This window comes from Lynx canadensis, chromosome B4 (assembly GCF_007474595.2).
Source record: "Lynx canadensis isolate LIC74 chromosome B4, mLynCan4.pri.v2, whole genome shotgun sequence".
NCBI lineage: Eukaryota > Metazoa > Chordata > Mammalia > Carnivora > Felidae > Lynx > Lynx canadensis.
In genome coordinates this window covers 27,900,159-27,918,082 of record NC_044309.1, presented here as the reverse complement: position 1 = coordinate 27,918,082, position 17,924 = coordinate 27,900,159, and the positions used below count along the sequence as shown (strand labels likewise).

Below are 17,924 nucleotides of genomic sequence, written 5' to 3'. Positions count from 1 at the left end.
TGTTTCAGTCCTTCTGAAAACAGAACCAGGCAGTCTGTCAATGATCAAAGGAAATTTACTACTGAAAAAAATAACTTAGATAATTATCTGTCACTTTAGGTTATGGAAAAGTGTAATAATGGCAAAATTAAAATGACATTACCTCAGATTTTAAATTTCACTATTCACTAAAAGTATTACTTAGAATTTTAGAAACTTACTATTGCAAACTAAAAGATTTAAGTGGTAAGAAAGGCACTCAATGGAACCGTAGAAGTATTGTTAATTAATTCCTAGCACTGTTGTTTTTATAGGACTGATGACATTTATTCATTCAATAAACATTTGTTAAGCCTTGTTATATACCAGTCGCTGCTAGGTTCTGGAAATACCAAGGTAAATATGCCATTGTCCCTACCATCAGGAAATTCATAAAATTAAGGGGAAAACACACAGATTTAAACAGATATTACTGCTAATAGAGAGCCAACGTGTGTTGGAAGATAATGGATAAATCAACAAAAATGTCTTGAACTGGCCGGGTGGACACTGCAGAAGAAGTTGAGTAGGAAGTATGTAGCAAGATAGGGGAGAGAAGCATCATGGAGGCGTATGAGGGAACCTGTTTGGCCAGCTTCAGAGATGCAGCTCTTAACAGTAGTGGGATGACCACACAGTCCAGTGTGTGGAAGGCTTCATGTGCTGTGTGAAAGAGGTCAGGCTTTGTCTTGTGGACAACAGGGAGCCACTGGAGGACTTGAGGTCTAGGAAAAGCACGATTAGATTTGCATTAAAAAGACCATTTATGGGAGGCGCCTGGTTGGCTCAGTAGGTGAAGCATGGGATGCTTGATCTCAGGGTTGTAAATTTGACCCCACATCGGGTTTAGAGATTACTTAAAAAAATAATAATAAAAATTCACAGACCACTGGGTAAAGATGATGGTTGGAACTCAGTTGAAACACTGGAAGATAATTTTTTTTCCAGAAAGAGCAAAAATGAGAGAGAAAACATAGGAAAAGGGGGATAAAAGGTATAACTGTCCAGAGAGGGTAGTTCTGGGCCGGGGGCTGGTGGGGGGGGGGGGGGGCGCCGAGGGAGAGGGGGGGTAGGAAACAGAGAAAAGTAAATTAGGAAATCTCAAAAAAATAATTGAATAACCCAGGGTCTGAATATAGGGGTTCCCAGGTTGAAAAGGCCCACCAAACATTTGGCATATGGATGAAAATATGCTGAGATACTTCATTGTGAAATTTCTAAACATTGTTTCCATAGAGAAAAAATGAAAACAGACTGCATCCAAAGGATCACAGATAACTTTGGATTTGTTAACACCAACATTGGAAACCAAAAGACAGTGGAACAACACCTTTAAATTTCAATCTAGAGTTCTATACTCAGAAAAATTGTGGGGCACCTGGGTGGCTTAGTTAAGCATCTGACTTCAGCTCAGGTCATGATCTCATGGTCTGTGAGTTCAAGCCCCATGTTAGTCTCTGTGCTGACAGCTCGGAGCCTGGAGCCTGCTTCGGATTCTGTGTCTCCCTCTCTCTCTGCCCCTCCCCTGCACTCTCTCTCTCTCTCTCTCTCTCTCTCTCTCTCTCTTTCTGCCTCTCTCTTTCAAAAATAAACATTAAAAAAATAAAAATAAAAAATAAAAATTATTAAGCAAAGTTTTGTTGATGGAGAGATAAAAATAGGGATAAATCTTCATTTTCCACAGTGGAACATCAGTAAGTAGATACTGCCTAAAACAACAATCAGGAAGTAAGGTTGTAAGTATGTTATCCACAGATATGGAAAAGAAATACTGGAAGAATCAGCTCTGAGAATTCAAAGTGCTCGTCTCTGGGAAATCTAATGTACAGCATGGTGACTATAGTTAGTAATACTGTATGGTTTCCTGGAAATTTGCTTAAAAGAGTAGACCTTAAGTGTTTTCAGCACACACACACACACACACACACACACACACACAGAGGTAGCTATGTGAGATGATGGGATATGTTCATTAACCTGATTGTGGTAATCATCTCACAAAGCATATATATGTCACGTCATTGTATTGTACACTCTAAATATATACAATTTTATCTGTCAGTTCTACTTCAACAAATCTGAATAAAATAGAAAATTTTTCATTATAAAGGACAAAGAGAAAGATAGTTCTAGCTCTATCACAAAGAATAGGCTGGAAAGATGGAAGCCTGGAAGCCAGGAGGTAGGAAGACAGTTTAAGAGGCTGTTGTAATAGCAGCAAGACCTGACCTAAGGCAGTAGTGGGTATGGAGCAGAGGCGATAACTTTGAAAAACACCTTAGAGGAAACAGGAGCTACATTTCATCTGCAGGTAGCCAAGTGGAGATATGTAGTAAACAGAGAACGTTTCGCCCTGGAACCTGGGAACTAGAAATATAAATTTAGAGTTGTAGTTAGAGCCACAGGAGTTGGAAGAAATTATATAGAAAACCTGTGAAGGGAAAAGAAATGAAGGCCTCAGGCTAGAACATATTTTCCTGGACAGATTTTGATTGAGGTGGAAAAATGCCCTCCCAAACATTCTGCCTTGTTCAGTCGTACGTGTAGCACATGTGAAGGAACTCTAGTATACGAGCACTTTATGAGGGTAAATGATTAGATATTATGGTTGGAAATAATGTTGTTTGTGTTTTGAAGTATAATCTGGTATATTCCCTTTTTTCTTCTTGGAAATGCCAAAGATAGCAATAACCATTTCTTAGTTTTTGGAAGAATCCTGGAGAACTTTATTAACATACAAAACACGCTGTTTTTTGAATAGTTTTTTTTTTTTACAATGTATTTTCAATACATAAGACCTAGTTTAATGTTTTATTCAGCCAACAAGTTAAGTATTATTATCTCTCCCTTCCTAATTTGGGGAAACTGGAACAGAAATAAGATAAAATGACTTCTCCAAGGTCACACAGTAAGAAGTTTTAGTTAAAAATGTACATCTCCTCAGTTTGCTGATCCTTTTCCACTTTTAACTCATTACATTGCATTTAATTCATTGAGATTGGGCTGGAACATGGTCCTGAAAATTAAGGGTCATTCTAGTCTTTTAGGGGTGTTTGGTTTGGGGAAGAATAGTGAGCATCTGGCGAGAACACGTTAAAAACACAGCTAAAAACTTAGGGGATGTAGGACTATGTACTTCCAAAGTTTCCCCGATTCCAAGTAGAAAAGAAGTTGCCTTGGAGGGTCTTAAACAAATTAGTTCCCCAGGATGACTCTGTAAAGCATTTGACTGTGTCAGTGGCTGACATTCAGAAATATCTGAATTTAAAGAGGGGCTTTCTTACTGAACTCATTAGCAGTATGCAGCCATTTAGGGAAGGAAGGAGATTGTCAAATATTAATACATTATATTAATGAAGCACTAAGAATTTCCTAAATGGATCCAAATATATTCTGTAGATCCTCTTTCAGCTTTTCTAATCTTTTAGTACCAATTTGAGAATTTTATTATTTGTTTCTAAAATAGGACAGAGATAAGAGCCTTTATTACAACTGAGTGAATGATGAATGCTACTATTAGTCAGAATTTACGTACTATAAGCTTATATTATTTTAACAAAATCGAACCTTAAGGTATTTGGGTCCTCTTATTTATGTAAAAATCTCAAAAAACATGAATTCAATCATTGTTTAGAAGAGGTAGCTTTTTAAATCAATGAAAACCTCTTTGGAAAACAAGCAATTAATTGCTTATAAAGTTAAGCGTACATTTAATATACCACCCAGCAATTCCACTCCTAGGCTTTCACCAAAGAGATGTCTACATAAAGACTTGGACACAAATATTTATAGTGGTTTTATTCATGATAGCCCAAAACTGGCAACAACCCAGATGCCCATCGGTGGGTGCATGAATATCATTCGGCAAGAGAGGGGAATGATTTGATGCACACAACATGAGAATTCGTATTGTTTGACTGATATGAAATAATATGAAATTCTAGAACAGGCAAAGCTAATTTATAGTGACAGAAAGCATCAATGATTGCCCGGGCCCTGTAATGAGGGGTGGGGTTGACTGTAGCGAGCACAAGGGAACTTCTTCAGGTAATGAGGGAACTTTCTGAAGTGATATTAATATTTTATATTTTCTTAAAATATGTCTGGGATGGGGCGCCTGGGTGGCGCAGTCGGTTGGGCGTCCGACTTCAGCCAGGTCACGATCTCGCGGTCCGTGGGTTCGAGCCCCGCATCAGGCTCTGGGCTGATGGCTCAGAGCCTGGAGCCTGTTTCCGATTCTGTGTCTCCCTCTCTCTCTGCCCCTCCCCCGTTCATGCTCTGTCTCTCTCTGTCCCAAAAATAAATAAAAACGTTGAAAAAAAAATTTTAAAAAAAAAATAAAAAAAAATATGTCTGGGATCTGTTTCAAGTATGGTATGATGTGTAAAGCAGAGAAAACTACCTTTGAAAGAAGAATGTATTACTTATAGTCCCTTAAGAGGAGGGGCATGCCATCCAGGGTGGCCACATTGGGAAGTTCTGGCATTGGTCAGGAGGCAGAAGGAGCTATGGGAAAGCATGGCCTGGAGCCTTTACTGTGGTTTTCCTGGGAAAGACAAGGCAGGGCAAGGTAAACAGTTAGGATTGGCTAGTTTGAATGATTTCAGTAGCTCCAGGCTTTAGGATGGTCCTAGTCATCTAGCACCTGGCCCTGGGGTGATTTAGACCTGGGAAATTATGGACAAGTTATGTGACAGCAAGATAATGGAGGTGGTTGGGGATGTGGACTTTGTATATGGAAGGTGTGTTCACAGTGGAGTTGTTTGCCATCTCCAGGATTAGCTAGCTAGCCCTGAAATGGGCACTCGGTCCTGCCAACCAGGCCCCTAATATGAAGCAAGAATGTAATACTACAGTGGCGTTTATGTTTATGTATATGTTTGTTGTATATAAATTATACCTCAATTAAGTTGATTTGAAAAGTAAAAAAAAAAAATAGTGAAATATAATGGCCACATGAAATTACTTAAAACAAGCTAGGAAAATTCATCCACAAGTGCATTAAATTTTTTCAAACAATACCTAAGTATATAAAGGACAAGAGCAGCATTGAATACCTCACAATTATAAGTTCATTCAAGCAGTTCCTTTTTCTCCTCCTCTGTGTCATGACCATTTTCAGTTCCTTAATACATAAGAAAGTTGGCTTTTTCAGTTATACATTGTCTGAGGTCACACAACCTATCTCAGTCCTTTCCTGCCACGTTCCTAATGTATACAGTATGTATTCTTAGGTCTGATTTAAAAAAAAAAAAGCATCAGTCAGCTTCTTCCTCAACTTTTTCAGTGACAGACATTTAAATATGTCATGTAGCGTGTTCTGGAATAGGTTCCATGGCTGAATGTCATTAATCATGAGGAAGTTCTTCTTTGTTTCACTGATTTTCCTTCAATTCTAGTGTCCAGGACAAGAGCATTCTATGTAGTATTTCCATTGACCTGGTCAACCCTTGTGTGTGGTGTGTGTGTGTGTGTGTGTGTGTGTGTGTGGGCATGAGACTATAGATGCTGGCGAGGATGTGGAGAAACAGGAACACTCTTGCACTGTTGGTGCGAATGCAAACTGGTGCAGCCGCTCTGGAAAACAGTGTGGAGGTTCCTCAAAAAATTAAAAATAGATCTACCCTATGACCCAGCAATGGCACTGCTAGGAATTTACCCAAGGGATACAGGAGTACTGATGCATAGGGGCACTTGTACCCCAATGTTTATAGCAGCACTTTCAACAATAGCCAAATTACGGAAAGAGCCTAAATGTCCATCAACTGATGAATGGATACAGAAATTGTGGTTTATATACACAATGGAATACTATTGGCAATGAGAAAGAATGAAATCTGGCCTTTTGTAGCAACATGGATGGAACTGGAGAGTGTTATGCTAAGTGAAATAAGTCATACAGAGAAAGACAGATACCATATGTTTTCACTCTTATGTGGATCCTGAGAAACTTAACATAAGACCATGGGGGAGGGGAAGGAAAAAAAAAAAGAGGTTAGAGAGGGAGGGAGCCAAAACATAAGAGACTCTTAAAAACAGAACAAACTGAGGGTTGATGGGGGGTTGGAGAGAGGGGGGTGGTGGGTGATGGGTATTGAGGAGGGCACCTGTTGGAATGAGCACTGGGTGTTGTATGGAAACGAATTTGACAATAAATTTCATATTTAGAAGAAAAAAAGGAAGGGAGGGTGGAGAGGGAGGGAGAATCTGCATGGAGGAGAGCATGAGCGTGTCTATGAATTTAGGAATCAGACACACCTGGGGAAATTAAGTTGGGTCATCCTAATGATGTTGCATGTGTTACTTAATTTCTTTGAGCCTCAGTTTCTTGACTTGAAAGATGACAACTGCTGATGCTCATGTGAGGATAAGAGAGATGTGTGAATTAACTTACCAGCATACAGTAAGCACTCAGTGCAGAAGAGTTACAGTGTAGACAGGGTAGGTGAAGTTGTCATCTGTGGATTCACCAACTCTGGTTCTAGCCTGAAACCTAAAACCTGTGCGATCGTCACTGTCCAGTACTTGAAAATCAAAAGTCACGGTGGAATCAGAAGTAGAGGAAGGCCTGAGAGGCAAGCACCTACCCAATCACATTATTTTAACATACAAAGAGGAGCCTGTTATAATTACCAATGGTGAGGTACCCAAGACTTTATTACCTTTTAAAATATTTTCACATTTCAAGTTCTCCTGGCCAAATTTATTATATTATGGCATTTATCTGAATGACACTGTATCAGGCAGGTGATGTATGACATGTTTATTCTCTGGGAAATAGTTCCCTAGAAATAATGATCTAGATGAACATCCACATTGCAGCTCTGTTTGGTGCCCATATACACACAAAGGAGAATGCACTGAAACACACATTCACACCATGCGTTAATGTTAATAAGCTTGTTGAGTATGGAGTAAATGATTTTTACTTTTTCTGTAAGGTTCTTTGTCTAAATTTATTTTTAAGACAAGGTAGCATAACAAAGACCAGGTGCTATCTGCCTTAGGTTCCCTCAACTAGGAATAAATGGGAGATTTCCATTTCCAGAACCATCAAGCTGTCACTTCTCAAGTAACCAATTCACCTAATTTTCATTTTTAATCAACTCTTTAAATATGACGTATTAACTAAAAAGTAATCATGTGAGTGATTTATAGGGCATATTGTATTAAGTCATGCTATAATTTATGGCATTCACTGTTTGCATTAATTTTTTTCCCTTTCAGATAGATTTTTCTGCTTAATATATTTTTTGGCATTCAAATAAGAAAAGTCAGCTTATTGCTTTGGATTCTGTGTCTTCCTCTCTCTCTGCCCCTCCCCTGCTCAACGCTCTGTCTCTGTCTCTCTCTCTGTCACACACACACACACACAAATAAATAAGCAGTAAAAAAAAATATTAAAAAGAAAAGCTAGGTTTTAATTATCAGAGAGTATATATACTGTGAAGGACACACTGCCTGCTAGTGCTGTATCAGGGTACCTGGAGTAAAGATGCATATTGACTTTGCTTGTATGGTATTTGAAAAATACTGTTAGGTCCTGTGTATTTTTAATGCAACTTTTCCTCTAGCACATTTTTGTAATGCACTTTTATTTCGAATCAGAAGATGCAAGATTATGATTATTCATAAGTTTTCTTCACTTAGCATTAGGCATATTTATTACATAATTTATTCATTTACTATAATTAAAGTATAGAATTAAAGACAGCAGTACTTTATGTGGCAGAGGAAAGCATTAGACTCCATTTGAGCAAATTTTCGACTTCAACTGCCAAAATATTGGGGGTACAGGTAAAATTATTTTAATGGCATTCCATATATAGCATTCCAGAGCAATAATATAAAGACTTTTTTTTTCTTTTTTTCTTTTTTTTTCTGATAGCAAAGATACTATTTATTCACTAGGGAAACTTAGATATCCATAAACATAAAAAGGAAAGTAAATAGCAATTAATCCCCACTCAGAAATAACCCCTTTTAATATTTAGTAGCTTTCTCGTGCATATATGGGGGAGAAATATTGAACCATACCTCTCTGCAACCAACCCCTTTCATACAAAAATGTATGATAAGCATTTTTCATATTTTTAGTATTTTAAGAAGCATTGTTTGTAATAGTTTTATTGTAAAAATGTATCCTAATTTACTTAGAGGTTTTACATTTGGTGTGTATGGCACCCTAAAGAATTCTAAAAAGGTAATAAAAATGATGATAATGAAGATGGATGGCAATATAGCTTTGCACATTATCATGATGACTTTCTGAAGTGGAAGAAAGGTCAGAATCAAAAGGAATGCCGAGCTTTAAGGCTTAGGATGCATATTGCAAAAATACCCCATAGAGTCTCCATGTGAATATCACTCCCCGTTAAGTAGGTTGCCTTGTTTTGTTGGTTTCTTTTGCTGTGCAAAAAGCACAATTTTGGTGTAGTCCCAATTGTTCATTTTTGCCTTTGTTTCCCTTGCCTGAGGAAAAAAATGTTGCTAAGGCTGATGTCAAAGAATTATTACCCATGTTTTCTTCTAGGAGTTTTATGGTTTCACATTTAGGTCTTTAATCCATTTTGAGGTTTTTTTGTTTGTTTGTTTTTTGTATGGTGTAAGAACCCGACCCAGTTTCAGTCTTTTGCATGTAGCTGTCCAGTTTTTCCAACATTATTAATTGAAAAAACAGCCTTTTCCCCATTGTATTTTCCTGCCTCCTTTGTCATAGAGTAAATGACCATATAATTGTGGGGTTTTTTCTGGGCCTCTGTTCTATTCTGCTGATCTGTGTGTCTGTTTTTGTGATGCTGCCATACTGTTTTGATTACCATAGCTTTGTAGTATAGTTTGAAATCTGGAATTGTGATGTCTCTACCTTTGTTCTTTCTCAAGATTGCTTTGGCTCTTTGGAATATTTTGTGGTTCCATACAACTTTAGTATCATTTGTTCTAATTGTGTGAAAAATGCTGTTGGTATTTTGATAGGGATTGCATTGAATCTGTGATTACTTTGAGTATTATGGAGATTTCAGTAATATTAATTCTTCCAGTTCATGAGCATGGAATATCTTCTCATTTGTTTGTGTTGTCTTTAATATCTTTCATCAGTTAAGTTTTATAGTGTTCAGGTAAGTTTTATAGGTCTTCCAACTCCTTGGTTAAATTTATTCCTAGGTGTTTTGTTCTTTTTGGTGCAATTATAAATAGATTGTTTTCTCAAGTTCTCTTTCTTCTACTTCATTATTAGTGTATAGAAATACAACAGATTGCTGTATATTGATTTTGTATCCTGCAACTTTCCTGAATTCATTTATTAGTTGTAATAGTGGAGTCTTTAGGATTTTCTATACATCGTATTATGTCATCTGCAAATAAGGAAAGTTTGACTTATTCCTTACCAATTTGGATGTCTGCTATTTCTTTTTCTTATCTAACAGCTGCAGCTAGGACTTCCAGTATTATGTTGAATAAACATGTTAAGAGTGGACATCCTTGTCTTGATCCTGATCTTTGTGGAAAAGTTCTCAGGTTTTCACCATTGAGTATGATGTGTAGGTGTGGGTTTTTCATATATGGCCTTTGTTATGTTGAAGTACATTCCCTCTAAATTGACTTTGTTGAGGGTTTTTTATCATGAATGGATGTGGTATTTAGTCAAATGCTTTTTCTGCATCTATTGAGATATTAATGTGGTTTTTATCCTATGTCTTGTTTTTTTTTTTTTTTAATTTTTTTTTTCTTTTTTTTTTTAATTTTTTTTTTTCCACGTTTATTTATTTATTTTTGGGACAGAGAGAGACAGAGCATGAACGGGGGAGGGGCAGAGAGAGAGGGAGACACAGAATCGGAAACAGGCTCCAGGCTCTGAGCCATCAGCCCAGAGCCCGACGCGGGGCTCGAACTCACGGACCGTGAGATCGTGACCTGGCTGAAGTCGGACACTTAACCGACTGCGCCACCCAGGCGCCCCTATCCTATGTCTTGTTAATATGAGGAATTATATTGATTGGTTTGCAAATATTGAATGACCCTTGCATCCCTGGAATACATCTTACATGATCGTGGTGAATAATTTTTTAATGTATTGTTGAATTTGGTTTGCTAGTATTTTGTTGAGAATTATTGAATCTATGTTCATCAGGGATATTGGCCTGTAGTTTTCTCTTTTTGTAGTGCCTTTGGTCTAAAATTTTGCTTATACTTTTTGCTTTTATGTTATTGGGGATGTTGGTCTGGAGGTTTCTTTCCTTCTATTGGCTTTTTATCTGGTTTTAGTATCTGTATAATACTGGCCTCATAGAATTACATTGTTAGAATTCCCTCATTTTCAGTTTTCTGAGAATATTTGTATATAATTGGTATTATTGCTTCTTTATTCAGTAGATTTCATCAAAGCAACTATTTGGGACTGGTATTTTCTTTGAGGGAAGATTTTTAACTAAAAATTCAATTCTTTGAAAATATAATAAGTCTCACTTCTTTTTTTTATTTTTTTTATTTTTATTTATTTATTTTTTATTCTCAAGTTAGTTAACATACAATATAGTCTTGGCAACAGGAGTAGAACCCAATGACTCATCACTTACATATAACACCCAGTGCTCATCCCAACAAGTGCCCTCCTTAATGTCCATCACCCATTTAACCCACCTTCCTACCCCAACCCCATCAACCTTGTTTGTTCTCTGTATTTAAGAGTCTCTTATGATTTTAAGGCTCACTTCTTGAGTGAGCTTTGATAGTTTGTGTCTTTCAGGGAATTTGTTCATTTTATTTAAATTATCAAATTTATTGCCAAAATGTTATTTGTAATGATCCCTATTTTTAATAGCATTAGTGTCTGTAGTGATGTCACCTCTCATTCCTGATATTGGTCATTTGTGTCTTCTTTCTTCTGATGAATTAAGCTAAAGGTTTATCAAATTTATTGATATTCTCAAAAAAATCTGCTTTTTATTTAATTATTTTTATCTATTTTTCTGTTGTTCATTTCACTTATTTCCTCTCCTTTTTTCCTCTCCATTCTCTTACTTCTTTTTTTCCACTTTGGGTTAAATTTGTTTTTTCTGGTTTTTAAGGTAGAAACTGAGGTCATTGACTTGAGATCTACTTTATTTACTCGAAGAGATGCTTAGTAGTCTCAATTTCTCCCTATGTATTGCTTTTTGATATGTTGTATTTGCATTTCACTCAGTTCAAAAGACTAATTTTCATTTTGATTTCTTCTTTGAACTCATAGGTTATTTATAAGTATGTGATTTAATGAACAAATATTTGGAAATTTTCCAGGTAGTATTTGTGGGTTTTCTTTATTTGTTTTGCTTTCTACTTTAATTCCATTGTGGTCAGAGAGCATATTATACATACATTATATGACTTGAATCCTCTTAAGTATATTGAGACTTGTTTTTATGGCCCAGAATATAGTCTGTCTTGATAAATATTTCATGTGCTTTCAAAACAATGTGTATTCTGTTATGTTGGGTGAAATATTTTATAAATGTCAGTTAGGTCAAATTGACCTCTAATATCTTTAGTGATTTTCTGTCTCTTATTATTGATTATAAATTATTGTATATTTCTCCTTGAAGCTCTGTCAGTTTTTGCTTTATGTATTTTGAAGCTCAGTTATTTGGGATATAAACATTTGAGATTATTGTCTCTTTTTGATGAGTTGACCTTTTATAATTATGAAATGATCTTCCTTACGCCTGCTAACATTCATTGCTCTGTAATCTACTTTTTCTGATACTAATATAGCCATTCTACCTTTCTTTTGTCTTGTACTAGCATGATATATCTTTTTACATTCTTTTAATTATAATCTATTTGTATCTCCATATTTAAAGTGCCTTTCTTACAAGCAACATATAGTTGAACCTTGCATATTTATCCAAGCATTATCTTTTATTATGATATTTAGATCATTTGTATTTAATATTATTATTGATATGATTAGATTTTAATCTATCATCTTGCTCATTTTTTTTTGTTTTTCCCATCCGTTTTATTCTTTTTTCATTTTCCCTTGAAAAACTGAATATTTTTATGATTCCATTTTTGTATTGTTGGCTTTATCTCTAAAATTCTTTCTTTAGCGACTTTAGGTATTGCTTTCAGGTGTATAATATATATGTTTAACTTACCATAATCTACCTCCCAGTGATATTATACCACTTCACTGATAATATAAGAAACTTAAAATTATATACTTATATTACTCCCCTCTCAATTTTGGTCATATTGTTACCATATATCATTTTTACATACGTTATAAACCCCACATTGCATTCTTAATTATTTTTATTTAAATAGTTATATTTTTAGGAGATTTAAATATTAAGGAAAAAAAGCCTTAGCTTACCATGTAGTTCCCATTTCTAGTATTTTTCCTTCCTATATATAAACCCATACCCTAATCTAGTGTTTTATTCTTTCTGCCTAAAAGACATTGTTTAGCATTTTTATAGTGTAGTGGACTTGTAATGAATTCTTTCAGCTTTTGTATTTACAAAAAAATCCTTCATTTCTCCTTTATTTTTTTAAAGATACTGTCTCTGAACATAGAATTCTAGATTACAGGGTTTTTTTCTTACAGTATTTAAAGATGCTGCTCCACTGTCTTCTCACTTGCATTGTTTCCAACAAGAAGTCCTCCATACGTAAGATATGTTGGGAATGCCTTTAAAAAACTTTTTTTTTCCCACTATTTTTGAGCAACTTGGTCATAATATTCTTTGGTATAGTTTTCATGGGTTTTTGTGCTCCAGGTTTTTGAGCTTTTTAGATCTGTGTGTTTATAGCTTTACTCAAATTTGGAAAATTTTCTGCCATTATTTCTAAAATGATTTTTTTTTTTTTGTCTTTCCATCTTTCACCTCTCCAATTACTGATATATTTAGGCTGCTTGAAGTTGTCCCGTTGCTCGCTAACCATTTCTCCTTTTCTTCTCTTTTCTTTTTTTACTCTCACCTTCTGAGTTTCATTTTAGAAAATCTCTATTACTGTGCCTTCAAGTTTGCTAACTTTTTTTTTTTTGACATGGCTAATGTGCTATTAATCCCATCCAGTGTATTTTCATTTTGTATATTATAGTTTTCATCTCTGGAAATTTTATGTAGGTCTTTTTAATATCTTTCCTGTCTATATTTAACTTTTTGAACATATGAAATAGTTATTACTTAATTACAGTTTGAACTTTGACCACTAATTCTAATAGCTGTGTCAGTTCAGGGTCAGTTTGATTATTTTCTGCATTATGGCTCATGTTTTCCTGCCTCTTTGCATGCTTAATTTTTAATTAGATGTTAGATATTATGAATTTTACCTTGTTGCGTGATGGATATTTTTGTAGGTCTGTAAATATTCTTGAGTTTTGTTCTAAATGCACAGTCAAGACACTTGGAAATAGCTTGTTCCTTTTCACTCTTGCTTTAAGATTTGTTATATGAAACCAGAGAGGGGTGCATGGGTGGCTCAGTTGGTTAAGCATCCAACTCTTGATTTCAGTTCAGGTCATGTTCTCACAGTCGTGAGATTGAGCTCCATGGTGGGCTCCACGTGGGTCTCAGCACTAGGCATGGAGCCTGCTTAAGGTTCCTCTCTCTCCCTCTCCTTCTGTCCCCACCCCCCCTGCATGTGCTCACACACATGAGCTCTCTCTCTCCCCCCTCTCTCTCAAACAAACAAAAGAAACCAGAGAAATGCTTGGTGTAGGGCTTAATTAAATTATTTCCCTTTACTAAGGCAAGACCCTTCTTTGTGCTCTACTTGATGTCCTGTGAATTAGGGGTGTTTTCAGTCTGGCTGGTGGGAATAGGCAATATTCCTGCCCCACTGTGAGTGTTGAGCAGCTTGGATCTTCTCATGATGAAAGGTAGTTTCTTCACTTGCATGTGCTGAGCAGTACATGAGCAAATACTTGATGGAGACCCTCTTTATTGCTGTTTCTCTTTTTCTTTCTAGAGCTTTTTTCCCCATTACTCTGGGACTCTCCACAGGGTTCTCCCTTCCTACAACATTGCTCGTCTCATTTGTTTCCTGTTTCCCAGGACATCAGTCTTTTGTGATCTGGTGTCCAGTGTTTTGAAATACTGTTTCGTATATTTTGTCTATATTTTTGGTTGTTTCAGGCAGGAGGACACATCTGGTCTCTGTTACTCAGTCTTGGCTATAGCAAATGTCATGCCTTTTAATTTTGGCTAATTTTCTATTTAAAAGCATTTAAAATTCTGAATAGAAAAATTCGTGTCTTTACCCTCATGGCTTCTGTCTTTGGTGTCATGCTAGAAACACTTTTGTGTTTGATGGCTTATAAGATATTTACCCATGTTTTTTTCAATGTATTTAATTGCCTTATTTTTATATTCAAATAGTTCGAGTATATATTGTAGACTATTTGGAAATATCTTGTATTATAGACAGGTTGGAAAATAGCTCAGTTAAAGGCAAAAACAATGTAATGCCTCAACAAACACGTTGCCAAAACATATCTTAACATATTGCCTGCCATGCATTTTGCAATACCTTTGTTTTTTATATAGTTGTAATCCTACAGTATATGTCATTTAGGGTGTTCACTCAGTGCATCTTCCATTGTGCTACATAATCTTCATAATCGTATCTTAGTGTCTGAATTATATGTCATCAAATGAGTATACTGCAACTATACTACCTTTACCTATATTGTTAAACATTTTAGTTATTTCTTCTTAAGTAGAGTATATGAAACATAATTATCTGGCAGGGCATTTTCAGGGAATCTTAATTTTGCCAACTTTCACATTTCCCTGGCCTTCATTGGGCAGAGATGCTGATATAATTCCTCTCTCGTGGTGTCATTGCTTCCCTCTCTAAGCCCGTACTAGTACATTCAGTAAAATCCTGTCTGTATAAAAATGAGAAGGAAATAAAAGCATTAGTTTCTTCATAGTTCAGTCCATTTCTTATTACTCTTACAATTATAAATTGGAAGAATTTTTAAAGAGCTTATAATTTATATTTTTCATGTGTATGAACAAGGCATCTGAATTGTTTTCTAATTATTATTTGTGTTTGGTTATTTTTTAGGGACATTGTTATTCAAGTCAAAAACATCATAATGCAGAATTTTTTATCAATACCACCAAAAGATCAACAAGGTAAGATGAACCATGCTAAGGAAAATGGTCATGTGTATGTTATAAACAGTTTTAATTGATACATTCAATGCCACTGTCCTCTGACCAGAGGTAATTTATTTCCAGGAACTAAGAACAAAATCCTAATTATATAGGAAAGTTGATTTCCTTTGTTAAATTACTTAAGTGTATAAAAGGACATGTATCCTTGACTGAGAACTTGAGAGCGGGTCATCTCAACCCACACAAAACTCAGAACCCAGCCTATTAGCTGGCACGTAGCTGGTACCAGTAGATGTCAAATGAAACTATGGAGTACTGGCTTTGGTGAAGCTGAATCACATGTGTCTTAGAAGACTATATATATATTCTTATACACATGCACATACAACAGATATGTAGAGGGAGGGGATATTTGACTTGTTTTTTCCCATAGTCATTTCAAAAGAAACATACGAAAAACCATTCCCCAGCCCCATATGATTTATAAAAAAGAAAATCGTGTTTTTTTAAGAAGAGCTCCTGGAGTTTTCAGAAAAGCAGTTTATAGGTGGAGATAGAGTCTTTTCTGAATGAAAAGCAATTAAATTTCTTGCACTGTAAAGGGCAAATTCCAACCTTTAGGAAGAATTCAAGTCTTTCACCTGCCCCTACATGCTATCTTCTACACAGAAGAGAAGTTTTGATATGTTTGTGAGAAAAATAATGTCTTCAATGATACAAAATTAGGCTTCCTTCATGGAAGAGAAATAACTTAGCCAATGGAGGGAATTTGCTATAAAGAACCCTTAACAGAAGCAGACACTCTTTGATCTCTTTACCCAAAGGAAAGACAGTGTCATAACTGTTAAGAGCACTGAGTCTGGTTTTGACACTCAGGTCTACCACTGATTTGCATGTCTTAGGTACATCACTTGACCTCAGCTTTCTCATCTATAAATCTTTAAAGTGAACATAGTAAGTACTACCTTATAGGTCATATAGAGATTAAAGGAGAAATATATATATAAATCACCCAGCATATTCCAAATTACATAGTGGGCTCTTCGTCGTTGTTTTTAATACCTGGTCTCCCTGTATGTGTGGAGGCTGATGCAGTGAGATGAACATGGCTGCCTCCTGCTTCTGGTGCCTACTGGCCGTAAAAGGCCACGCATGATCCAAGGTGACCCAAGGACGTAAACATGGGGCAGACTTCTGGCTTAGTTCTCATCCAGACGTTTGGCCAAAGGGATGGTAAGATAGTCTGAAACTCACACAAGATCCGTCCACAAACATGAAGATACGAAAGGACATGGGATGAGAGAGACGAGAGCAATCCTAACTAGAAATAAAATGTGTGCATTTCCTGTGAATGTTTTCTGGTTTATATCCTTTGGAAGATTTCTGCAGTGGTAGGTAGCTGATCAAGGGTTTGGAAATTTAGTGTCCTAGTTGGTATCACCTTCTTCATCTCAGCAAGATGTGTGACTGCTTATGAGGAAGAACACTGGGCCAAATGTCAAAACAGCTGCCCTCCTTTCCCTCATCTGCTGCCAACCAACTGTGGAAATTCAGACTGGTTATTTTATCCCTAAACCTCAGTTTCCCTGTTAGTAAATCCAGGATTACTAGACATTCTTTTCCATCTCTAAAAGGTTGTAATTGTGTGTGAATATCTAAGCAACAAGCTGCTTGGTTTCTGGCTGATACAGGGCAGTAAAACATGTCACCACGCACACCTCCTGCCTACTTTGTTTCTCATCAAGGCTTGTTTCGTTTGTTTTGTTTTGTCTACCTCTCGAGCTGTTGCCTAAGCATAGTTATACCTCCATGGACTTGGCCAGAAAATAAGACCCTTCAAGCCTAGGTAGGAGTTCAGTAGCTCTAGTAAGTACTTGGTCAGTCTTTTCTGGGACCAAAGATGCTTAAGCCTCCAACCCAGAATTTAACAGAAAAAAAGAATAATGAAATAGCTCAATTAATCAAGTGCCTCCAGGGTAATAGTCACTCTACCCACAACTTTACATCCTTTGTTTTATCTAATCCTACCCTAAACTAGGTATAATCTTTAATCTAAAGGTTCAGGGAGATTGGTTACTTTTACCAAGATCACCAGTCAGTTAAGTGACTGAGCTAAGATTTGAACCCAGATCTATCAAAATCCAAAACTCACTATTTGTCCCCTGTGTCACACTGTAAATCTATAAAGAATATTTCTAATTCTGTTTTTAGATGATCCCTCTTTTTCTTCTCTGATCAAACATACTAGTTTTTATTTCTGTCATCAAGTATAATCAATTATGTGACATGAGGAATGTGTTGGGCACATGTCATTAATTAAATGCTGAGTACTTTATTTAACACACCATGGATGGCTACCTATAAAGTATGATACTTTTAAATTTCAGACTTGTAAACACACATGCACATATACATACTAATGTATGAAGTTCAGGGTAGAATATTACCGGCAGAGTTGTGGGGCTTAAGAAAATCCAACGTATCACGTACTATCTCCTATTATTTCAGTGGTGGAAGCAGCTTTAATGATCACCAGTGTAATACTTAACGAGGAGCTATGTCAGATCCTAAAGATCGGAGAGATCCAAAATAAATCAGACATCCTGTGCTTTTACAAAACACAAAATCCTATTAGAAGAGCAGACATGTATATAATTAACTAGAATAACACGTGACAGATGATGTACTGGAAGTGAGTATGACATACTTGAGAACATGGATGAAGGGATACTTGGGTAGGCCAGAAGTTTTGAGGCTGACATTTTGGTCAGGAAACACAACAGAAGGGATGAT

At 36.1% G+C, this 17,924-nt stretch overlaps 1 protein-coding gene across 4 annotated transcripts in view; it reads left to right on the top strand.

The window, feature by feature from the left end:
* ZNF438 (zinc finger protein 438) overlaps window positions 1-17,924 on the top strand; it is a 173,357-nt gene that overhangs the window by 130,249 nt on the left and 25,184 nt on the right. For all 4 annotated transcript variants that reach the window (XM_030321193.2, XM_032593853.1, XM_032593854.1 and 1 more), the window contains one exon: window positions 15,079-15,149. In XM_030321193.2, coding sequence (XP_030177053.1) covers window positions 15,110-15,149 — 40 coding nt within the window. In that variant the 5' untranslated portion in view covers window positions 15,079-15,109. The remainder of the gene's footprint in view (window positions 1-15,078; window positions 15,150-17,924) is intronic.